Source organism: Poecilia mexicana, unplaced genomic scaffold (genome assembly GCF_051168715.1).
Source record: "Poecilia mexicana isolate PSO_F unplaced genomic scaffold, ASM5116871v1 scaffold_11, whole genome shotgun sequence".
NCBI lineage: Eukaryota > Metazoa > Chordata > Actinopteri > Cyprinodontiformes > Poeciliidae > Poecilia > Poecilia mexicana.
The window spans coordinates 19077738-19104708 of record NW_028263380.1 but is presented as its reverse complement, the minus strand read 5'-3'; the positions used below and the strand labels follow the sequence as shown (position 1 = coordinate 19104708).

The 26971-nt window shown below is 37.4% G+C and overlaps 1 protein-coding gene and 1 long non-coding RNA gene across 2 annotated transcripts in view; one reads left to right on the top strand and one right to left on the bottom strand.

Annotated features, from left to right (window-relative positions):
- The window catches only part of LOC148156467 (uncharacterized), a 261721-nt gene that overhangs the window by 184749 nt on the left and 50001 nt on the right, over positions 1-26971 (top strand). The window lies entirely within an intron of this gene.
- The window catches only part of LOC148156468 (uncharacterized), a 75575-nt gene that overhangs the window by 12511 nt on the left and 36093 nt on the right, over positions 1-26971 (bottom strand). The window contains exons 8-15 of the mRNA XM_088010377.1: positions 24122-24583; positions 20271-20729; positions 19737-20144; positions 16773-17210; positions 11238-11525; positions 10440-10883; positions 5960-6421; positions 1817-2278 (exon numbers count right to left, since the gene is read on the bottom strand). Of these exons, the coding sequence (XP_087866503.1) occupies positions 1817-2278; positions 5960-6421; positions 10440-10883; positions 11238-11525; positions 16773-17210; positions 19737-20144; positions 20271-20729; positions 24122-24583 (3423 nt within the window). The remainder of the gene's footprint in view (positions 1-1816; positions 2279-5959; positions 6422-10439; positions 10884-11237; positions 11526-16772; positions 17211-19736; positions 20145-20270; positions 20730-24121; positions 24584-26971) is intronic.

Sequence of the window (26971 nt, the reverse complement as noted above, 5' to 3'; positions counted from 1 at the left end):
ACAGTGTGCTTTTGGGATGGGCCACCAGCACTTCTTGGACCTGATCATGACTCTGTACCTTGAGGGGTTTTGGTCATGAAGGTCTACACCTCTCATGTGCTCATTGATCTATTTGACATCGGTCTCTGTATAGTTCTTTCTCATCTTGTGTCAGAACCTCATTAGGATGCTCTTTATGTTTAAAGGGTACATCAGAGAGACAGTTGTCCCTTCATCATAAACTGTTGCAGGTGGTAACAGAATGCCACATGACTGTTGAAGGAGGAGATCATCTTCTTTTCCCATCAGTTGGTCATATGGGAAATGGCCTATTTTCCTCCTATAGTCCATGTTTAAGCCTCCACTACCAAAATCAGTAAGGATTCCATTTGTCTCACAACTACATTGTTGTATGCTTTATCTGGCCATCACTAAGTCTAACAGATGAAGAACCAAACTCAAAATTAATCTTGAAAAGGAAGAAGTTAGGAATTGGAAGAATATGGTATGTATTTAAATAAGTCCATCTAGGTCTAATGTTTTATCCCACTGGCCACTATTGTGACCGTCGACATGTTTACACATCCTGCTCACACACCAACCAATTTTTGTAAATGCAAAGGTGTATATCATAACTAGACACTTTAAAGATGATGTGCACCTAACATCTTTCTTGTATGTTTAAATAAACATACATTGCTAGGCTCTTCTTTGGGAGGTTTGTGGCAGTCTTCTTCTCTCCAAGGTGCAACCAAGATATAATCAGCTCTGGTCATGTGATAATTTACTCTAAACATGTGATACTGCATAAGTATTATCCAAACACCCTAATCTTTCAATGTTTCATGAACATTAACTGGAAATTTAATCAGGAAGCTTTTTGGAGTCCTTGAAAGTGAAAGAAATTTCTTGGTCACTCTTGTGACAGGTGGGGTTAAATGGGTTAAAACCAGTTAGACCAGCAGCCAGTAATGGTTCATGTTGCTGTGGACTGAAAACATGAGGGACGAGTTAGACAGGATGGACTGGAGGAAAATGTTTACAGTGTTTAACTTTTCCAATGGATGGATATAAAACATGTTAAATTCTATGTCAATAAAAAATTCAAACAACCAAATAAAAATATCTCTATCATGAAGGTAATACTACAATATTTATCACATATTTAAAAATCACTTTGTTTTGCTGAATCAGTTTCTGGATAGACTTAACAGATTATTACCTAATCTAACATACAAATATTCACAGTTTGTTTTTCTTGGACTGAATCTATCAAACTAATGTTTTTAATTGTTTTTCAATTATTGTTGAATATTACTACAATTATTATTGCTATGGTTTTTTCATGTACTTTCATTATTATTATTATTATTATTATTATCATCACTGATAATAGCTTAAGTATTTCATCCTTTGGGGGCTGAGTGGGTTCCTCTGAAGCTTCAATTTATTATTGTTAATATTGTTATTACTTCACTATTAGTTGATTTAGTAGTATTATTATTTCATTATGATCTGTAATGTTTCACATTATTATTACTATTTTTTTATTTATTATTTTTTGTTCTCTTTTTTCCTCTGTAATATTAACAAACACTACAAGTACCCAAAGGACTACATTGGACTCTCTTCCTATTTTGCCCATATTTTTCTGGTCTCTGTTCCTGACACAGTATTTGATTTATTTATATCACAACAAAAAGAGGAACAATTGACATAATGTAGATAAATTATCTATGTCACTTAATCTTTGTGGAATAAAATTTTGGGTTCATTTTATCAAAAATATATAGTTTTTATAAACATTGCAATTAGGTAAATGACTGCATGACTGTACCTGAGCTGTGAGATATAAGGCAGACACTGTAGGAAACTCTTCACTTCACTCTCTCCATGTGAGCAGTCTGTCAGCTTCACTGGTTTCTTCTCTGATTGGAGCTTCATCACTTCCAGGAGGATGGAGGCTTTTCTCTCTGAGAGGTCTATGATCCAGACTGGAGGAGCTGATTGGAAAACTGACTGTAATGATGGAAAGAGACTCAGACCTGTTTTAGTCTCACAGTCCTTCACCTGGGAGCTCAGATCCAACAGGAAGTCACAATGATCTTTCATGAAATCATCATCATCATCGAAATCTCCATAATTAGAAATGAATGTGTCATATGCACAGATTGATTCCAGATGCTCCAGTATCTTCTCTCCTGTCTCATGTTCTCTCTCTGCTGCTGCACAGAACAGATTCACTAAGAACCTGGTTTCTTCATCAGGATCATATCTCACATAATACCAACCAAAAGATCTGCAAAAAGAAAACATTTAGAGATGATTTGATCTGAGTTGGACAAATACAACTACACTATGATGTCCATATTTGTCTTATCTGTCCTGTATATGATGAAATTACATGTTAAACACATATTTGATTAGAGCAGTTGATCAAATATCTGTTTGATCACATACTGTTTGTACCAACAACACAAACACTGATCCTGTGGCTCAGGTCTCAGAGTTATTATCTTTCAGGTTTTCCTACCTTCAGTTGTTTTAACTGCAGTTTTTCTCTGGGTGGATAAGGAGCTGGTAACATGGCTGTGTTATTGTCGCTTAGTGTTTAAATTATTTACATCATTTCATTATTCTCTCACATGATCCAAACAGCTTCATCTCAATATATTTCATTAAAAACATTGATATTCTCCCACATTGTTGTCTGGGAACCATTTGTTCACACAGAGACCTTCATTAACCCATTTAATCCCAATTTTTTCCAGACATGAAAATATTAAAATCAGATATCATTGATAGCCCTTTGAACTAATCAAGGGGAAATAATTTTAAAAATTGTGGAAAAATATGTGAAAAAGTGTTTTATGATGGGTCACAATTGTGACCAGTGGGATAATATGGTGTTCTTATACTAAGTAACTAAGATGAGCTAAAAGTGCTTTTTCTAATTAGACATGATCATAATATGTGAACATTGTTTCTGTATTGGAATATATCTTGCCACAGCATTACTTTAGTGCAACATTTGCTTTGTAAAGTACAAATCTGACTATCTGTATATTTTAACCAAGGTAAATTTGAGTGCTTGAGTGTTTAACCCCTTAACTGATGGGACCAGTTAAGGGGTTAAATCCTGGAGTTTCTGAAACGTCCCATCAGGCCCAGTTGGACCAGCAGCGGCTCTGAAAAGCTCAGAGAATCTGATTCTCTGGATGTAAAAACTGGTTCTGTGTTAAAAACACAGGAAGTGGATCAGGTTTAAACTTCAGACTGAACAGAAAATCAGAAACTCCTAAAATTAGATTTACACTCGTCATCAAAGATCCTTTAGGAAAAACAGGTTTAACCCCTTAACTGGCCCCATCAGTTAAGGGGTTAAGCATAATTATATTGAACTTCAGTCAGTTGTAGTGTCATCACAGAAACATAGATCATAAAAATAACCTCTACAGTAGAGGCTTTTATTTATATTTCTGAAAATTGTGAACATTTGTCACACTGTCATACAGGAAGACTCTATAGACTTTGTCCAGGAGTCTCCAACTCCAGGCATTGAGGGTCATGCATCTTTTCCATCCATCTCTGCTTCAACACACCTGAATCAGGTGATTAGCAGGACTCTGGAGAAGTGGACTGCATACTGAGGAGTTGATCCATTTAATTCAGGTGTGTTGGACCAGGGACACACCTGAAAGTTACAGGATACCAGACCCCAAGGCCTGGAATCAAAGGAGAGTAGTATGGCTCCTTCTCACCATTTGGTGACTTTGGTATTCTTCAGTTTTGGGTCATTTCATCCCCTCCTTACTTTCCATGTTCTTTCTTGAAGCACTCAATGTGCAATAAAGCCTTGAATTTCTCCAAGGCATTGGTGGTGCAAAAGCAATATCTCTGGAAACGATTCTTGCTTTGACTGACCAGTAAGTGTCTTGGTCACATCTTGTCATAACTTGAAGAGAAGTGTCCATTTGAGATCTGTTTCCATGACCTACTGACCTTATGCCAAACCTTTGCTTAAGATAACATGATGAACAACCCATGATGAGCAAATCGCTCACCCACCAGTTACAAGATAAACTCCAACCTCCTAAACTACCATCACCCTATGTACAGTGTGCTTTTGGGATGGGCCACCAGCACTTCTTGGACCTGATCATGACTCTGTACCTTGAGGGGTTTTGGTCATGAAGGTCTACACCTCTCATGTGCTCATTGATCTATTTGACATCGGTCTCTGTATAGTTCTTTCTCATCTTGTGTCAGAACCTCATTAGGATGCTCTTTATTTTTAAAGGGTACATCAGAGAGACAGTTGTCCCTTCATCATAAACTGTTGCAGGTGGTAACAGAAAGCCACATGACTGTTGAAGGAGGAGATCATCCTCTTTTCCCATCAGTTGGTCATATGGAAAATGGCCTATTTTCCTCCTATAGTCCATGTTTAAGCCTCCACTACCAAAATCAGAAAGGATTCCATTTGTCTCACAACTACATTGTTGTATGCTTTATCTGGCCATCACTAAGTCTAACAGATGAAGAACCAAACTCAAAATTAATCTTGAAAAGGAAGAAGTTAGGAATTGGAAGAATATGGTATGTATTTAAATAAGTCCATCTAGGTCTAATGTTTTATCCCACTGGCCACTATTGTGACCGTCGACATGTTTACACATCCTGCTCACACACCAACCAATTTTTGTAAATGCAAAGGTGTATATCATAACTAGACACTTTAAAGATGATGTGCACCTAACATCTTTCTTGTATGTTTAAATAAACATACATTGCTAGTCTCTTCTTTGGGAGGTTTGTGGCAGTCTTCTTCTCTCCCAGGTGCAACCAAGATATAATCAGCTCTGGTCATGTGATAATTTACTCTAAACATGTGATACTGCATAAGTATTATCCAAACACCCTAATCTTTCAATGTTTCATGAACATTAACTGGAAATTTAATCAGGAAGCTTTTTGGAGTCCTTGAAAGTGAAAGAAATTTCTTGGTCACTCTTGTGACAGGTGGGGTTAAATGGGTTAAAACCAGTTAGACCAGCAGCCAGTAATGGTTCATGTTGCTGTGGACTGAAAACATGAGGGACGAGTTAGACAGGATGGACTGGAGGAAACGTTTACAGTGTTTAACTTTTCCAATGGATGGATATAAAACATGTTAAATTCTATGTCAATAAAAAATTCAAACAACCAAATAAAAATATCTCTATCATGAAGGTAATACTACAATATTTATCACATATTTAATGGACCTCATGATAAATCACTTTGTTTTGCTGAATCAGTTTCTGGATAGACTTAACAGATTATTACCTAATCTAATATACAAACACATTCAGTTTTTTTCTTGGACTGAATCTATCAAACTCATGTTTTTAATTGTTTTTCAATTATTGTTGAATATTACTACAATTGTTATTGGTACTGTTTTTTCATGTACTTTCATTATTATTATTATTATTTTTATTATTATTATTATTATTATTATTATTATTATTATTATTATCACTGATAATAGCTTAAGTATTTCATCCTTTGGGGGCTGAGTGGGTTCCTCTGAAGCTTCAATTTATCATTGTTAATATTGTTATTACTTCACTATTAGTTGATTTAGTAGTATTATTATTTCATTATGATCTGTAATTTTTCACATTATTATTACTATTTATTTATTTTTTTTATTTATTATTTCTTGTTCTCTTTTTCCTCTGTAATATTAACAAACACTACAAATACCCAAAGGACTACATTGGACTCTTTTCCTATTTGCCCATATTTTTCTGGTCTCTGTTCCTGACACAGTATTTGATTTATTTATATCACAACAAAAAAGGAAAAATTGACATAATGAAGATAAATTATCTATGTCACTTAATCTTTGTGGAATAAAATTTTGGGTTCATTTTATCAAAAACATATAGTTAGTATAAACATTGCAATTAGGTAAATGACTGCATGACTGTACCTGAGCTCTGAGATATAAGGCAGACACTGTAGGAAACTCTTCACTTCACTCTCTTCATGTGAGCAGTCTGTCAGCTTCACTGGTTTATTCTCTGATTGGAGCTTCATCACTTCCAGGAGGATGGAGGCTTTTCTCTCTGAGAGGTCTATGATCCAGACTGGAGGAGCTGATTGGAAAACTGACTGTAATGATGGAAAGAGACTCAGACCTGTTTTAGTCTCACAGTCCTTCACCTGGGAGCTCAGATCCAACAGGAAGTCACAACAATCTTTCATGAATTCATCATCATCATTGAAATCATAATTAGAAATGAATGTCTCATTTGCACAGATTGATGCCAGATGCTCCAGTATCTTCTCTCCTGTCTCATGTTCTCTCTCTGCTGCTGCACAGAACAGATTCACTAAGAACCTGGTTTCTTCATCAGGATCATAATTCCCATCATCCCAATCCCAAGAAGAACTGCAAAAAGAAAACATTTAGAGATGATTTGATCTGAGCTGAACAAATACAACTACACTATGATGTCCATCTTTGACTTATCTGTCCTGTATATGATGAAATTACTTGTTAAACACATATTTGATTAGAGCAGTTGATCAAATATGTGTTTGATCACATACTGTTTGCACCAACAACACAAACACTGATCCTGTGACTCAGGTCTCAGAGTTATTATCTTTCAGGTTTTCCTACCTTCAGTTGTTTTAACTGCAGTTTTTCTCTGGGTGGATAAGGAGCTGTTAACATGGCTGTGTTATTGTCGCTTAGTGTTTAAATTATTTACATCATTTCATTATTCTCTCACATGATCCAAACAGCTTCAGCTCAATATATTTCATTACAAACATTGATATTCTCCCACATTGTTGTCTGGGAACCATTTGTTCACACAGAGACCTTCATTAACCCATTTAATCCCAATTTGATCCCAGACATGAAAATATTAAAATCAGATGTCATTGATAGCCCTTTGAACTAATCAAGGGGAAATAATTTTAAAAATTGTGTAAAAATATATAAAAAAGTGTGTTTTATGATGGGTCACAATTATGACCGGTGGGATAATATGGTGTTTTTATACTAAGTAACTAAGATGAGCTAAAAGTGCTTTTTCTAATTAGACATGATCATAATATGTGAACATTGTTTCTTTATCGGAATATATCTCGTCACAGCTTTACTTTAGTGCAACATTTGCTCTGCAAAGTACAAATCTGACTCTCTGTATATTTTAACCAAGGTAAATTTGACTGCTTGAGTGTTTATGTATAATTATACTGAACTTCAGTCAGTTGTAGTGTCATCACAGTAACATAGATCATAAAGATAACCTCTACAGTAGAGGCTTTTATTTATATTTCTGAAAATTATGAACATTTGTCACACCGTCATGCAGTAAGACTCAACAGACTTAGTCCAGGGGTCTCCAACTCCAGGGATTGAGAATCATGTATCTTTTCCATCCATCTCTGCTTCAACACACCTGAATCAGGTGATTAGCAGGACTCTGGAGAAGTGGACTGCATACTGAGGAGTTGATCCATTTAATTCAGGTGTGTTGGACCAGGGACACACCTGAAAGTTACAGGATACCAGACCCCAAGGCCTGGAATCAAAGGCCAGAGGTTTGGCTCCTTCTCACCATTTGGTGACTTTGGTATTCTTCAGTTTTGGGTCATCTCATCCCCTCCTTACTTTCCATGTTCTTTCTTGAAGCACTCAATGTGCAATAAAGCCTTGAATTTCTCCAAGGCATTGGTGGTGCAAAAGCAACATCTCTGGAAACGATTCTTGCTTTGACTGACCAGTGAGTGTCTTGGTCACATCTTGTCATAACTTGAAGAGAAGTGTCCATTTGAGATCTATTTCCATGACCTACTGACCTTATGCCAAACCTTTGCTTAAGATAACATGATGAACAACCCATGATGAGCAAATCGCTCACCCACCAGTTACAAGATAAACTCCAACCTCCTAAACTACCATCACCCTATTTACACGTGTGCTTTTGGGATGGGCCACCAGCACTTCTTGGACCTCATCATGACTCTGTACCTTGAGGGGATTTGGTCATGAAGGTCTACACCTCTCATGTGCTCATTGATCTATTTGACATCGGTCTCTGTATAGTTCTTTCTCATCTTGTGTCAGAACCTCATTAGGATCCTGATCTGGTATTTTTTCATTATTATCTTTTAATCATTATTTTTTATTATTATCTTTTATGTCCTTTGATAATCATTATTTTTTATTATCTTTTCATTTATTATTCTATTATTGTTGTAACTTGATGCTTTGATAAAACTGCTCAGGATATTATGCAAATTAAGCTCACGCGGATCACGTGAACAGGGCGTGCTTAGCTCTGGTTGACTTGGGTTGGGCTCTGATTTGTCCGCTGGTTGACGCTCTCAGCCCATGATTGGCTCATGGTCAGAGAGCGGCTACCTCTGATTGGATGGCTCGCCTGCAAGGATGGAGATGGCCACTCCCCCTTTGCACGTGAACATTCTTTTGTTTAAGAGATAAAATACGAAAAAGCCCGCGGTTTGAGTCAGAGTCTGCTGTGGATCGCGTTCGAATGCCCAGCTACGTTGATGCTACTGCTCTATCTCTAGGCCGAAGGCTCTCCGGCCACGTTTCACGAGGTAAGCGCTGGTAACTTGAATGAATCGAGCATCACGTGTTTAGTCATAGAGTGTTTTGTACTGTATTCTGTGGGGAATAAATCGAGCATATTTGTTCTAGCAGTAACAGCGTTTGGTTTCGTTATTGCCGCCGATCTCCTTCGACCCTGATTTAAAATTTCATAAAACAGATCCTCTTTATTTTTAAAGGGTACATCAGAGAGACAGTTGTCCTTTCATCATAAACTTTTGCAGGTGGTAACAGAATGCCACATGACTGTTGAAGGAGGAGATCATCCTCTTTTCCCATCAGTTGATCATATAGGAAATGGCCTATTGTCCTCCTATAGTCCATGTTTAAACCTCCACTACCAAAATCAGAAAGGATTCCATTTTTCTCATAACTACATTGTTGTATGCTTTATCTGGCCATCACTAAGTCTAACAGATGAAGAACCAAACTCAAAATTAATCTTAAAAAGGAAGAAGTTAGGAATTGGAAGAATATGGTATGTATTTAAATAAGTCCATCTAGGTCTAATGTATTATCCCACTGGTCACTTTTGAGACCATCGACATGTTTACACACCCTGCTCACACACCAACCAATTTTTGTAAATGCAAAGGTGTATATCATAACTAGATACTTTAAAGATTATGTGCACCTAACATCTTTCTTGTATGTTTTAATAAACATACATTACATTGCTAGGCTCTTCTTTGGGAGGTTAGTGGCAGTCTTCTTCTCTCCAAGGTGCCACCAAGATATAATCAGCTCTGGTCATGTGATAATTTACTCTAAACATGTGATACTGCATAAGTATTATCCAAACACGCTAAACTTTCAATGTTTCATGAACATTAACTGAAAATTTAATCAGGAAGCTTTTTGGAGTCCTTGAAAGTGAAAGAAATTTCTTGGTCACTCTTGTGACTATTGGGGTTAAATGGGTTAAAACCAGTTAGACCAGCAGCCAGTAATGGTTCATGTTGCTGAGGACTGAAAACATGAGGGACGAGTTAGACAGGATGGACTGGAGGAAACGTTTACAGTGTTTAACTTTTCCAATGGATGGATATAAAACATGTTAAATTCTATGTCAATAAAACATTCAGACAACCAAATAAAAATATCTCTATCATGAAGGTAATACTACAATATTTATTACATATTTAATGGACCTCATGATAAATCACTTTGTTTTGCTGAATCAGTTTCTGGATAGACTTAACAGATTATTACCTAATCTAACATACAAACATTCAGTTTTTTTTTCTTGGACTGAATCTATCAAACTAATGTTTTTAATCGTTTTTCAATTATTGTTGAATGTTACTACAATTATTATTGCTATTGATTTTCCATGTACTTTTTTATTATTATTATTATTATCATCATCACTGATAATAGCTTAAGTATTTCATCCTTTGGGGGCTGAGTGGGTTCCTCTGAAGCTTCAATTTATTATTGTTAATATTGTTATTACTTCACGATTAGTTCATTTAGTAGTATTATTATTTCATTATGATCTGTAATGTTTCACATTATTATTACTATTTTTTTATTTATTATTTTTTGTTGTCTTTTTTCCTCTGTAATATTAACAAACACTACAAATACCCAAAGGACTACATTGGACTCTCTTCCTATTTTGCCCATATTTTTCTGGTCTCTGTTCCTGACAGTATTTGATTTATTCATATCACAACAAAAAGAGGAACAATTGACATAATGTAGATCAATTATCTATGTCACTTAATCTTTGTGGAATAAAATTTTGGGTTCATTTGATCAAAAATATATAGTTAGTATAAACATTGCTAGTAGGTAAATTACTGCATGACTGTACCTGAGCTCTGAGATATAAGGCAGACACTGTAGGAAACTCTTCACTTCACTCTCTCCATGTGAGCAGTCTGTCAGCTTCACTGGTTTATTCTCTGATTGGAGCTTCATCACTTCCAGGAGGATGGAGGGTTTGATCTCTGAGAGGTTTATGATCCAGATTGGAGGGGCTGATTGGAAAACTGACTGTAATGATGGAAAGAGACTCAGACCTGTTTTAGTCTCACAGTCCTTCACCTGGGATCTCAGATCCAACAGGAAGTCACAACAATTTTTGATGCCATCATCATCATTGAAATCGCCATAATTAGAAATGAATGTCTCATTTGCACAGATTGATGCCAGATGCTCCAGTATCTTCTCTCCTTTCTCATGTTCTCTCTTTGCTGCTGCACAGAACAGATTCACTAAGAACCTGGTTAGTTCAGGAATATTTGTAGAATGTTGGCTGAAAGAGGAAAACCATTGTATTAGAGGGATGCATAGAACTTAAACATACGGAGTTAGCTCATTTTTAATTGGACACTGATTGTAAATGTGTTCTGGTCACATGGGACAATACAAAAGTGTCAGCTTGAGACACTCCAGTATTTTCTGGTGTTTCACATCAGAACATCATCATTACTCTTCATGGAGGAAACATTTCAGATAAGCATAAACCATGTAAGAAAAGGATTTAATTCTTCTTGTTAAATATACTAATATTCCCTTATGTTGGTGCCCATAAAAGAGGCAAGAGCTGTATTTATACCTAATTCCCAACCCAGAGACGTGTAAATGATATAAAGAATATTTTACTCACCTGGACCATTTTTCATTCTCTGAGTTGAGTTTAAATACATCAAGAAGAATTGAGCTCTTGGTATGTGGTGATGGAACAACATTCAAGCCTTCATTAAGCTCTAATGTGAAGAGGTCCAAGAAAAAACCACACAATTTCTCTTTGAGAGGGAATGTCTTATACTTATACACAGATGCCAACATCTCCAGCATCTTCTCTCCTGTCTGTGCTTCTCTCTCTGCTGCTGCACAGAACAGATTCACTAAGAACCTGGTTTCTGCAGATTCTTCAGACGTCTGAGGTTCAAAACTGTCATGACAAAGACAGAAAAATACTCTTGGTAAAAAAGAAGATAGCTAACACTTATGAATTTAAGTCTGTCATGATTAAGCAGAAATACCAACTGTGTTTAAAAACACACATCAACCACAGAAGAGCACTGCAATTTGAGAGAAATTATAAACATTGAGAATGGAAAGCTTTTGAAAGATTATTTAAAATTTAAAGAAGTCAAATCATGAGAATTATTCTCACTTTTAGCGGTGCACCTGTCACAATTTGAGGTGGTGCAGCAGACGCTGAGACCCAAGTTGAAGTGAGAAAAATTAAGTTTAATGATGAGTCCATGAATTCAGGCAGCACAGGAAGAGCGGAAAGTAAAAGCTCCACCACTGGTAGCAACTGAAACGACTAGACTCAACATATACAATGACACACAACTAGGACCCAACAAGGAACAAAGAACACAGGTGACATTAAATACACAGAGGGTAAATCAGGGAACGAGACACCTGGGAACAATCAAGGGGAAGACAGGAGACTCACTAGAAACAGAAGCTAAAGAAAACACACAGAGAAAACTCAAATCCTCACAGCACCAACTGTAGTTTTCTGGCTGATCGCCGATCACCGATATTTATAAAGCCTGACCTGCCAATTCTGGTTTCAGTCAATAATGTTTTCGTCTGAATACTGCTAAATATAGCAAGGAAAATCTCTGAGTTGACAACAGCTGGGTTAACTACAAACATGCAGACATGACCTGGTGGATGGATGTATCAGTCAAACCTCTCTCAAGGCAGAGCAATTGAGAACAGTGATTGATTTTGAGACCTTTGTCGAGATAAAAAAGATTCAATGGATAAAATTGGTTTCACATTTAAGTATCGGCTGATCACAATTTATTGGTGCAACCTTCTCCTTTTAGCTGCTAACGCTAAGTAGGGTAACATTTAGCAAGATGTATATCATTTTCAAAATAGTCACTATTATCTAATTGTTTCTAATGTCTGAGGTTCTATGACAATTAGCTGTAAACCTGTTTGCTTATAATTCATAGCACTGCTAAACAATATGAGTTTCTACTTTGTTAAATGCATCTATACAACTGGTAATTGTTTATCTGTTAACTTCACAGGAAGACTGTTAATATTCAGATTCTTCTCTTTACTTCAAAAATAAATTATGAAGACAAAAATATTGCTAACAGTATGTTCTTTATTAACTTATGAAGACGCAGAAGTTCTGATGCTGCGCACATTATGGGTAGAGTGATCACACCACAATTTATCCATTATAAGATTTCATAAGCAGCAGATGTCAAGTTGTTGACACAGATAATATTGATATTAAGACACTTATTACTACCGTTATTACTGGTCATAGAAATAATCATATTAATTACATTTATGGCATTGGATTTTAGTGGATCAATGTACATCTTTATTTTTGGATATTATTATTATCTTCATCACCAGCTCACCACTATTTGAAACTGGGTCTTATGAACTTTCAGGAGGTTTTGGGCCAAGGATGGAAGAGTGCAGGCTGAGGAATAAAGGATCAACATTTTGTTATGTATTTGGGAGCCTGTCCATTTTCCATTTTAAGCTCTCAATGCGTTTTCCACACCTGACAGCCTCGCCCGATAGCCCAGGTTCGATTGGGGACCAAAATTGCAACATTTTAGCTGGAGTTATTTGCTTTCACACTGCACTGTCAAATGAACCAAACCTTTCTGAGTTATCAAAAATATTAGCTTTTCCAAACCTTCAACATGCATGTTGGACCTTGATCCAATCAAATTATTTAAAGAAGTGTTGTCTTTGATTACTGCCCCCATTTTAGATATGATTCACCTATTCTTAGCTCATGGACATGAACCACAGCCTTTGAAGGCAGCTGTAATTAAACCTTTACTGAATAAACTTTTTCTCAATCAAGGTGACTGAACAAAGGAAGATTAGATATCAGTCTGTAATATATTGTCTAAAATCCTTGAGAAAATAGTGGCTAATCAAGAATGTGAGAATCTAATTAGTAATGACCTGTTTGAGGAGTTTCAGTCCTTTATCTTAGTTGGACTAAGATAAAGGACTTGTGTCTGTTCTGGTTTTGCTCGATCTCAGTGCTGCATTTGATGCAGTCAACCACAAAATTTGCTTGTACTGGTTTGAAAATGTTTTAACCTGTCTGTCACAAGAGGACCCAAATTTGGGTCCTCTCGTGACAGGGGTGTCAAACTCCAGTCCTCAAGGGCCTCTGTCTTGCAACTTTTAGATGTGCCTCTGCTGCACCACACCTGAAAAGAATAATTAGGTCATTAGCAAGGCTCAGGAGAACCGATCTACACAGGGAGAAGGTAATTAAGCCATTTCATTCCAGTGTTTTTTACCTGTGGCACATCTAAACACTGCAGGACAGCGGCCCTTGAGGACTGGAGTTTGACACCCCTGTCATTGTGAATGACAACCTGAGACCAACAGGTTAAGTAAGAAGGGGACAGCACTAGGCAGGATTAAATTCTACCTGTCCAACGTATTCTGGTTTGTTCATGTGAATGCATGAGATATTTACGTGAAAATACTAATACTGAAGCACGATGGGGAAAGGGCTAATAAACAATAGTTTCCCAGAAAAAATCAGGAGACTTGACAGGTATGGGCCGGTGATCAGAAAGACTCATCCCACAGGTAACCAAAACATTCTCTGTGGTGTTTATTAGAGACTCAATAGGGACGAAATGGAAGAGCTACTAAAGCCACATAATTAAAGCTCCTGTTTGTCTCTGTGTATCCAGCAGAGATGTGCAGTGCAGCTGATTTAACTCATCATCCAGGGCCGGTCAAAGGTTGTGTGAGGCCTTGAGCAGAATCTGATTTAGGGGCCCCTCTTCCTGCTAATAACATCAGAACCTCTAACAGCATTTCACCACAGATGTAATGAAATCTGGGAGAAGGGGCCGAATTTAATTGGCCAACATTTAAGGCCATCAGTGATAATTGTAGTTTACGAAGACGTACTTGTGAACAAAGAGCTCAAACTCAAAGACTAAACTCAAAGCATCAGATTGTTGCTATTGTCATGAATTGAAGGTGATGAGGTGAAAACGCAGGCAGACCCAGGTGGATGATGATGATGATGATGAAGATTTAATGATGATTCCAGGTAACTGACTCAAACAGACTCAGGCAGCACAGGGAAACTGACAGACGACAAAGACGTTAGACCAGTGTTTCTCAACCCTGGTCCTCAGCGCCCCCCTGTCCTGCATGTCTTAGGCGTTTCCCTTCTGCCACACCTGAATTGTATCTCTGGGTGATACAATTCACCCAGAGAATTGCATGACCATCAAATGATTGATGGTCATGCAATCATTTGAATAAGCTGTTCTGGAATAGAGGCACATCTAAAACATGCAGAGCAGGGGGGAGTGAGGACCAGGGTTGAGAAACACGACATTAGCCGTTAGACGAGGACCCGACAAGAGACAGAGACGACAGGTGGACTTAAATACACAGGAGGTAATCAGGGAAACTAGACACAGCTGTGAAACAATCAAGGGGAGAACAGGAGACAGAGACTCGCAGGACAAGGAAGCCAAAAATAAACACACAAAATACTCAAATCTTCACAGCTATGGTAACAAAACATTCCAACTATGAAGATTGTTCTTTAACTTTTACAAAGTAAACTTGCCAGCTCCTTAAAATCTTAAATTTAAATGTTAAACAATTAAAAGTCTTTCAATTTATTCATGTTGAAACAAGTCAAATTTAACAGCATTGATCTAATTATTCTCAATAACCAAATATTAGATTTCTACACCTGTGGTCTGTATTAAACTTTTAGCACTTATGGGGCCCTGAAAGGCTGGAGGGCCTTGAGAGGCCTGATTAAATTTGGATTTAACAGAAGTGCAAAAAATGTATATTCATTTAAATTGCACTTTTGTATTTGTTGTTTTTAAGACCCAATAGTTTAAATAGTATTACGCAGTAATATTTTTACATTTCCTGTCAACTTAGAATATTTTAATACAAACACGGTGTACAGACCACCAGGCTTAGCAAGTTTTATAGGGAAAACCCTGTGAAGGGTAAATCTTCTTACCACTCCAGGCTTATCACTGGAGTGCCACAGGGCTCGGTGCACGGACCAATTCTTTTATGGTTCTAATTGCAAAAACCCGGCATGAAATACATTTTCACTGTTATGCTGAGAGCATCTCTGTTATTTTTGACCAGAACATGTGGTTAAAATCCTGTGTGTCCAAAGCTGAACTAAAGTAATTATTTACTATCAAGAAGGCCACAAAATGCAGTTAAAAGCCTTTAGCTGATACAAAAATGTCACAGCAAGAATTCTGGTGAAAACTGAAAGAGATCATGTTTCTCTTGTTTTAGGTCCCTTCATTGGCTCCGTTAAATCCAGAGTAGAATTTGAGATTCTCCTCCTCACGTACATCAGAGATCTGATTGTTCCACATGTTTCTAACAAAAGACTTTGCTCACAAACTGTAGGTTTACTGCTGATTCCCAGAATTTCAAAAAGTAGAATAGAAGGTTGACCCTTTAGTTATTAGGCTCCTCTCCTGTGGAACCAGCTCCCAGTTTTAGACCCTGAGGCAGACACCCTGTCTGCTTTTAAGACGAGGCTTAAAACTGTCCTTTGTGATAACACTGATAGTTAGACTAACTAAAGCAAATCCTGTAGTTATGCTGCTATAGGCTGAGGTTACTGGAGGAAAAACTGACCATTTTTCTCACTTTTTTCTTCTACTACTCTCCACTTTGCATTACCTGCTATTACCTTTGAGTTTTCTTTCAGTTCTCGTCTCTCTGCAGAAGCTACATCTGGTCCGGCATTCTGTTTGGATGTGGTATGTCCCTGGCATTGGCTGAGATAAGCAACTAATCGTTCTTCCTCTCCTGCTATTTACGTTTTACTTTCATTAATATTGAATGTACATCTGTTTCTTTATTCTGGATTTGCTCTGTTATGGCAGATGGCCACTTGTACTGAGCCAGGTTCTGTTAGAGGTTTCATCCTGTTAAATGGGAGGTTTTTTGGAATGTGATTAACTTGAATAGACATTTGTGAAGAACTTGGAATCAATGTTGTAAATTTGCACAATATACACAAAAGTGGATATTTACAATATGTACAGCTAAATCACAGATTTAACAACAGAAACTGAACCTGGGGTACAGATGTTTAAAACAACAATGTACTGTTTGTATGTGAAGTTATTTCTGGTTTGTAAAATGACTGTACCTGAGCTCTGAGATATAAGGCAGACACTGTAGGAAACTCTTCGCTTCACTCTCTCCATGTGAGCAGTCTGTCAGCTTCACTCGTTTCTTCTCTGATTGGAGCTTCATCACTTCCAGGAGGATGGAGGCTTTTCTCTCTGAGAGGTTTATGATCCAGACTGGAGGAGCTGATTGGAAAACTGACTGTAATGATGGAAAGAGACTCAGACCTGTTTTAGTCTCACAGTCCTTCACCTGGGAGCTCAGATCCAACAGGAAGTCACAGTGATATTTTTCATCCATGTGTCGGTTATCAAAAGGAAATGTTTCATATGAACACAATGATGCCAGATGCTCCAGGGTTTTCTCTCCTGACTGAAGTTCTCTTTCAGCTGCTGCCCAGAACAGATTGACCAAGAAGGTAATCTGATCTTTATAATTTGACCTTAGAGGGACAACACTGAAGGCAAAAAACAAAAACAACAACATTTTGTTAGAATATTTTCTCCACTATATTGATGAACTGCATTGTTTTTATCCTGAGTGGTTAAATCTGTTGTCTTAGAGTTACATATGTATTTCCATTAAATTTCAAGCCCTGGCGTTTGTGGGGAAGGTTGGATGTTCTTCCCTCTCTTGTTGCATATGAACCCAACACATGGGACGCAACTGCAACGGTATTAAAAGTTGAACATTTTTCACTTTATGTTGCTTCGCTTGATCGCCTCCTTGTCCAGATTTTACATTTTGCATGCACAAATATATCCGGTAGCAACTGTCGCCTCATCACCAGGTTCCAAATGAATCCATACAGAGGGAGCCGTGTTGCCTCCCATGTGCTGAGCTCAGTACATGGTCTACATCACGGTCAACAATGCAGAGTCTCAAAGTTGAGTGAAAAGATAAAAAAGGAGAGTCAAAACTTGTGTGCTCAGCAGCCAATTTTGCTTTCAAAAATTTTGGATAAAATCAAGGTATATATATTGCATAAATTAATTATCCTTCCACAAAGCACAAGCAGTTTATAGTTAACACTTCTAACTTAACATTTGAAACAAAATACTTCCTTCCTGAATATAAAAACCATCAAGCCTCACAATCTTCAGACAATTTTTTTAGATAAAATATTTTCCTAAACATTCTTTTGAAAAGGTGCATATTTATGTTACAAGCTTACAACCTTAGGCATATAATTAATTGTGGTTAATCACAGCGCTAAAGAGTGATTAATCCAATATTTTTTAAATCAACTGACAGCTCATGCACACATGCATCACAGTAATATACCAACTAATATACCAACGATTTGTTTTATCTGTGAGAGTGAAGGAAAATAGTCAATATTAATCTAAGCCTCGATGTGAGTGGTGTTCCAAATATTTTGTCCAAATGAACATAATCTTGATCCCACTAAACCTGAACTGTGTAAAAGATCTGAGTTTGTTCGTAAGAAATACAACCGTAATAAATTATGATGGCCGAATCAAGCACATCAAGACAGAAACCTCGAAGATGAAGTAACTGCAAGTTGTAAGTTGTTTGGCATGAAGATATCCTGAACTACTCTATTGCCCACAAGTGAGTGCACAATGTGGAGAAAGTCAGCAGCGCTTTCTATGATCTCTTGTAAATTCTGCAACCTGGGAAAAAGCAAAATTGGACTGAGCATTTGGCAGGACATGACACTATATGATACCACTGACTCCCCAACACAGAACTTTCCATTTTCTAACACCTTTGTCCCTAGTGGGGTCAGGAGGAATGCTAGAGCAAATGTTCTATTCTATCTCTAGCAAACGTTTCAGGCGAGAGGCGGGGTCACCCTGGACAGGTCACCAGTCTGTCGCAGGACAACACAGTGACACACAGGACACACAACCATCCACACATTATAAATATATAGTGTGTGGATGGTTATTTACATCTTGGTCAGTGAACTTTAGTGCAGGGGGGTCAGAGATTAGGGGATGCAGCGTTGATGGGATCCTCTTTAAGACAGCATGCCGTAGGTAGTCACATGAGCAGGTGAGGGCTTCTTCTTCCTTGCTAACTTTTTATTACATCATGGTAGCAAGTCTGCCCAGCTCAGATCATCTTTTTCTTGTTTTTTTGCACACCACAGTGCCCTCTGCTGGCCACACTTTTCCACTTGGCTACACATTACCCTGCTACAAAATCAGTGTGCTTAATGACTTTATGTGTTATCAACACTTCATTTACTGGAGAACTGTCTCCATACTCATGACCAACTGTCCAACACCTCTGGACAGAAAGAAATGGCACTGCACGCTGATCTAGGGACATGATGAGCGTTTGAATTTAATTTTGCGATAACTCTCAAACTCTTATGAGGGTCAAAGGCAAACATACCACTCTTACTCATCAAACAACTTTTTATGACTCCCACATATTTTAAATTTTCCATTGTTTGAACCTGCTGGCATAGGCTCATGGAAGAGAGGTACTCCAGAAGAACATTCTTGAGGTCCCCATAGATCAGGGGTGTCCAAAGTCGGTCCTGGAGGGCCGGCATCCTGCATGTTTTAGTTCTCTCCCTGGTTTAATGCACCTGGATCAAATGATGGCTACTTAGAAGACCTAAGAGGAACATTGACATGCTGAAAAGATTGTTACCACCACCAGGGAGAGAACTAAAACATGCAGGATGCGGGCCCTCCAGGACCGACTTTGGGCACCCCTACCATAGATGGGCACATCCTCAGTAGACAGACAGTATATATTTACACATATAAAAATTCCTCAGATCTTCTACAACAATCTTGATTTTGGAAATAAATAAATAAAAGCTATGTAGCCCCCACATTTTCCACTTTAGTGAGGTTGTCATCACACTTAGTGGTTTTAGAGAGCTGTGTCAATATCAACAACCTTCCAATATTTACTTCGTCCATCAGAAGCTTCATTTTTGTTAGTAATAAGGAGGGATGAAAAAAAATTAAAATACAAGAAGTATGCAATAATTTACCTGAGCTGTGAGATATAAGGCAGGCAGATTAGGAAACTCCTCACTTCATTGTCTTCACGTGGAAAACCTGTCAACGCCACTTTTTTCTTGTCTGACTGGAGTTTCAGCACTTCCAGAAGGATGATGGCCTTTGTGTTTGAAAGGTCTGTAAACCAGACTCTTGGACCCGACTGGAAAACTGACTGTAATGATGGAAGAAGACTCAGTCCTCTTACACTTTGATATTTGTAGTAGTCCAAAAGGAGATCACACCATTTCCATTTCAAGGGAAATCCCTTATACTTGCAAACTGTTGTTAACAGCGTCAATGTTTTCTCTTCGGTCTGCTTGTCTCTCTCTACTGCTGCAGAGACCAGATTCATGAAGAACCTGGTTTCATTTCCAGATTCTGACAACTGAGGTACAACACTAAAATCATGAAGTAAAAGAGTAATACGTTTACAATTAGTAAACTGCTGCACTTAAATAAACCAATAGTGAAATGATAAATTCAACAGTGAAAAAAGAAAAATCCCAGGAATGAAATGACTGTACCTGAGCTGTGAGATATAAGGCAGACACTGTAGGAAACTCTTCACTTCACTCTCTCCATGTGAGCAGCCTGTCAGCTTCACTGGTTTCTTCTCTGATTGGAGCTTCATCACTTCCAGGAGGATGGAGGCTTTTCTCTCTGAGAGGTTTATGATCCAGACTGGAGGAGCTGATTGGAAAACTGACTGTAATGATGGAAAGAGACTCAGACCTGTTTTAGTCTCACAGTCCTTCACCTGGGAGCTCAGATCCAACAGGAAGTCACAACGTTTGTTGATGTCACCATCATTGAAATAGTCATAATTATAAATGAATGTGTCATATGCACAGATTGATGCCAGATGCTCCAGTATCTTCTCTCCTGTCTCATGTTCTCTCTCTGCTGCTGCACAGAACAGATTCACTAAGAACCTGGTTTCTTCATCAGGATCATAATTCCCATCATCCCAATCCCAAGAAGAACTGCAAAAAGAAAACATTTAGAGATGATTTGATCTGAGCTGGACAAATACAACTACACTATGATGTCCATCTTTGACTTATCTGTCCTGTATATGATGAAATTACATGTTAAACACATTTGATTAGAGCAGTTGATCAAATATGTGTTTGATCACATACTGTTTGCACCAACAACACAAACACTGATCCTGTGGCTCAGGTCTCAGAGTTATTATCTTTCAGGTTTTCCTACCTTCAGTTGTTTTAACTGCAGTTTTTCTCTGGGTGGATAAGGAGCTGTTAACATGGCTGTGTTATTGTCGCTTAGTGTTTAAATTATTTACATCATTTCATTATTCTCTCACATGATCCAAACAGCTTCAGCTCAATATATTTCATTAAAAACATTGATATTCTCCCACATTGTTGTCTGGGAACCATTTGTTCACACAGAGACCTTCATTAACCCATTTAATCCCAATTTGATCCCAGACATGAAAATATTAAAATCAGATGTCATTGATAGCCCTTTGAACTAATCAAGGGGAAATAATTTTAAAAATTGTGTAAAAATATATGAAAAAGTGTTTTATGATGGGTCACAATTGTGACCGGTGGGATAATATGGTGTTCTTATACTAAGTAACTAAGATGAGCTAAAAGTGCTTTTTCCAAATAGACATGATCATAATATGTGAAAATTGTTTCTTTATTGGAATATATCTTGCCACAGCATTAATTTAGTGCAACATTTGCTCTGCAAAGTACAAATCTGACTATCTGTATATTTTAACCAAGGTAAATTTGAGTGCTTGAGTGTTTAAGTATAATTATATTGAACTTCAGTCAGTTGTAGTGTCATCACAGTAACATAGATCATAAAAATAAACTCTACAGTAGAGGCTTTTATTTATATTTCTGAAAATTGTGAACATTTGTCACACTGTCATACAGTAAGACTGAACAGACTTAGTCCAGGAGTCTCCAACTCCAGGCATTGAGGGTCATGCATCTTTTCCATCCATCTCTGCTTCAACACACCTGAATCAGGTGATTAGCAGGACTCTGGAGAAGTGGACTGCATACTGAGGAGTTGATCCATTTAATTCAGGTGTGTTGGACCAGGGACACACCTGAAAGTTACAGGATACCAGACCCCAAGGCCTGGAATCAAAGGCCAGAGGTTTGGCTCCTTCTCACCATTTGGTGACTTTGGTATTCTTCAGTTTTGGGTCATTTCATCCCCTCCTTACTTTCCATGTTCTTTCTTGAAGCACTCAATGTGCAATAAAGCCTTGAATTTCTCCAAGGCATTGGTGGTGCAAAAGCAACATCTCTGGAAACGATTCTTGCTTTGACTGACCAGTAAGTGTCTTGGTCACATCTTGTCATAACTTGAAGAGAAGTGTCCATTTGAGATCTGTTTCCATGACCTACTGACCTTATGCCAAACCTTTGCTTAAGATAACATGATGAACAACCCATGATGAGCAAATCGCTCACCCACCAGTTACAAGATAAACTCCAACCTCCTAAACTACCATCACCCTATGTACAGTGTGCTTTTGGGATGGGCCACCAGCACGTCTTGGACCTGATCATGACTCTGTACCTTGAGGGGTTTTGGTCATGAAGGTCTACACCTCTCATGTGCTCATTGATCTATTTGACATCGGTCTCTGTATAGTTCTTTCTCATCTTGTGTCAGAACCTCATTAGGATCCTCTTTATTTTTAAAGGGTACATCAGAGAGACAGTTGTCCCTTCATCATAAACTTTTGCAGGTGGTAACAGAAAGCCACATGACTGTTGAAGGAGGAGATCATCTTCTTTTCCCATCAGTTGGTCATATGGGAAATGGCCTATTTTCCTCCTATAGTCCATGTTTAAGCCTCCACTACCAAAATCAGAAAGGATTCCATTTGTCTCACAACTACATTGTTGTATGCTTTATCTGGCCATCACTAAGTCTAACAGATGAAGAACCACACTCAAAATTAATCTTGAAAAGGAAGAAGTTAGGAATTGGAAGAATATGGTATGTATTTAAATAAGTCCATCTAGGTCTAATGTTTTATCCCACTGGCCACTATTGTGACCGTCGACATGTTTACACATCCTGCTCACACACCAACCAATTTTTGTAAATGCAAAGGTGTATATCATAACTAGACACTTTAAAGATGATGTGCACCTAACATCTTTCTTGTATGTTTAAATAAACATACATTGCTAGTCTCTTCTTTGGGAGGTTTGTGGCAGTCTTCTTCTCTCCAAGGTGCAACCAAGATATAATCAGCTCTGGTCATGTGATAATTTACTCTAAACATGTGATACTGCATAAGTATTATCCAAACACCCTAATCTTTCAATGTTTCATGAACATTAACTGGAAATTTAATCAGGAAGCTTTTTGGAGTCCTTGAAAGTGAAAGAAATTTCTTGGTCACTCTTGTGACAGGTGGGGTTAAATGGGTTAAAACCAGTTAGACCAGCAGCCAGTAATGGTTCATGTTGCTGTGGACTGAAAACATGAGGGACGAGTTAGACAGGATGGACTGGAGGAAACGTTTACAGTGTTTAACTTTTCCAATGGATGGATATAAAACATGTTAAATTCTATGTCAATAAAAAACTCAAACAACCAAATAAAAATATCTCTATCATGAAGGTAATGCTACAATATTTATCACATATTTAATGGACCTCATGATAAATCACTTTGTTTTGCTGAATCAGTTTCTGGATAGACTTAACAGATTATTACCTAATCTAACATACAAACACATTCAGTTTTTTTCTTGGACTGAATCTATCAAACTCATGTTTTTAATTGTTTTTCAATTATTGTTGAATATTACTACAATTGTTATTGGTACTGTTTTTTCATGTACTTTCATTATTATTATTATTATTATTATTATTATTATTATTATTATTATTATTATTATTATCACTGATAATAGCTTAAGTATTTCATCCTTTGGGGGCTGAGTGGGTTCCTCTGAAGCTTCAATTTATCATTGTTAATATTGTTATTACTTCACTATTAGTTGATTTAGTAGTATTATTATTTCATTATGATCTGTAATTTTTCACATTATTATTACTATTTATTTATTTTTTTATTTATTATTTTTTGTTCTCTTTTTTCCTCTGTAATATTAACAAACACTACAAATACCCAAAGGACTACATTGGACTCTTTTCCTATTTGCCCATATTTTTCTGGTCTCTGTTCCTGACACAGTATTTGATTTATTTATATCACAACAAAAAAGGAAAAATTGACATAATGAAGATAAATTATCTATGTCACTTAATCTTTGTGGAATAAAATTTTGGGTCCATTTTATCAAAAACATATAGTTAGTATAAACATTGCAATTAGGTAAATGACTGCATGACTGTACCTGAGCTGTGAGATATAAGGCAGACACTGTAGGAAACTCTTCACTTCACTCTCTCCATGTGAGCAGTCTGTCAGCTTCACTGGTTTATTCTCTGATTGGAGCTTCATCACTTCCAGGAGGATGGAGGCTTTTCTCTCTGAGAGGTCTATGATCCAGACTGGAGGAGCTGATTGGAAAACTGACTGTAATGATGGAAAGAGACTCAGACCTGTTTTAGTCTCACAGTCCTTCACCTGGGAGCTCAGATCCAACAGGAAGTCACAACAATCTTTCATGAATTCATCATCATCATTGAAATCATAATTAGAAATGAATGTCTCATTTGCACAGATTGATGCCAGATGCTCCAGTATCTTCTCTCCTGTCTCATGTTCTCTCTCTGCTGCTGCACAGAACAGATTCACTAAGAACCTGGTTTCTTCATCAGGATCATAATTCCCATCATCCCAATCCCAAGAAGAACTGCAAAAAGAAAACATTTAGAGATGATTTGATCTGAGCTGAACAAATACAACTACACTATGATGTCCATCTTTGACTTATCTGTCCTGTATATGATGAAATTACTTGTTAAACACATATTTGATTAGAGCAGTTGATCAAATATGTGTTTGATCACATACTGTTTGCACCAACAACACAAACACTGATCCTGTGACTCAGGTCTCAGAGTTATTATCTTTCAGGTTTTCCTACCTTCAGTTGTTTTAACTGCAGTTTTTCTCTGGGTGGATAAGGAGCTGTTAACATGGCTGTGTTATTGTCGCTTAGTGTTTAAATTATTTACATCATTTCATTATTCTCTCACATGATCCAAACAGCTTCATCTCAATATATTTCATTACAAACATTGATATTCTCCCACATTCTTGTCTGGGAACCATTTGTTCACACAGAGACCTTCATTAACCCATTTAATCCCAATTTGATCCCAGACATGAAAATATTAAAATCAGATGTCATTGATAGCCCTTTGAACTAATCAAGGGGAAATAATTTTAAAAATTGTGTAAAAATATATGAAAAAGTGTGTTTTATGATGGGTCATAATTGTGACCGGTGAGATAATATGGTGTTCTTATACTAAGTAACTAAGATGAGCTAAAAGTGCTTTTTCCAAATAGACATGATCATAATATGTGAACATTGTTTCTTTATTGGAATATATCTTGCCACAGCATTAATTTAGTGCAACATTTGCTCTGCAAAGTACAAATCTGACTATCTGTATATTTTAACCAAGGTAAATTTGAGTGCTTGAGTGTTTAAGTATAATTATATTGAACTTCAGTCAGTTGTAGTGTCATCACAGTAACATAGATCATAAAAATAAACTCTACAGTAGAGGCTTTTATTTATATTTCTGAAAATTGTGAACATTTGTCACACTGTCATACAGTAAGACTGAACAGACTTAGTCCAGGAGTCTCCAACTCCAGGGATTGAGGGTCATGCATCTGTTCCATCCATCTCTGCTTCAACACACCTGAATCAGGTGATTAGCAGGACTCTGGAGAAGTGGACTGCATACTGAGGAGTTGATCCATTTAATTCAGGTGTGTTGGACCAGGGACACACCTGAAAGTTACAGGATACCAGACCCCAAGGCCTGGAATCAAAGGCCAGAGGTTTGGCTCCTTCTCACCATTTGGTGACTTTGGTATTCTTCAGTTTTGGGTCATTTCATCCCCTCCTTACTTTCCATGTTCTTTCTTGAAGCACTCAATGTGCAATAAAGCCTTGAATTTCTCCAAGGCATTGGTGGTGCAAAAGCAACATCTCTGGAAACGATTCTTGCTTTGACTGACCAGTAAGTGTCTTGGTCACATCTTGTCATAACTTGAAGAGAAGTGTCCATTTGAGATCTGTTTCCATGACCTACTGACCTTATGCCAAACCTTTGCTTAAGATAACATGATGAACAACCCATGATGAGCAAATCGCTCACCCACCAGTTACAAGATAAACTCCAACCTCCTAAACTACCATCACCCTATGTACAGTGTGCTTTTGGGATGGGCCACCAGCACGTCTTGGACCTGATCATGACTCTGTAACTTGAGGGGTTTTGGTCATGAAGGTCTACACCTCTCATGTGCTCATTGATCTATTTGACATCGGTCTCTGTATAGTTCTTTCTCATCTTGTGTCAGAACCTCATTAGGATCCTCTTTATGTTTAAAGGGTACATCAGAGAGACAGTTGTCCCTTCATCATAAACTGTTGCAGGTGGTAACAGAAAGCCACATGACTGTTGAAGGAGGAGATCATCTTCTTTTCCCATCAGTTGATCATATGAATTCAAAATCGGCCATGGAAAATGGCCTATTTTCCTCCTATAGTCCATGTTTAAACCTCCACTACCAAAATCAGTAAGGATTCCATTTTTCTCATAACTACATTGTTGTATGCTTTATCTGGCCATCACTAAGTCTAACAGATGAAGAACCACACTCAAAATTAATCTTGAAAAGGAAGAAGTTAGGAATTGGAAGAATATGGTATGTATTTAAATAAGCGCACCTAGGTCTAATGTATTATCCCACTGGTCACTATTGTGACCGTCGACATGTTTACACATCCTGCTCACACACCAACCAATTTTTGTAAATGCAAAGGTGTATATCATAACTAGACACTTTAAAGATGATGTGCACCAAAAATCTTTCTTGTATGTTTAAATAAACATACATTGCTAGCCTCTTCTTTGGGAGGTTTGTGGCAGTCTTCTTCTCTCCAAGGTGCAACCAAGATATAATCAGCTCTGGTCATGTGATAATTTACTCTAAACATGTGATTCTGCATAAGTATTATCCAAACACCCTAATCTTTCAATGTTTCATGAACATT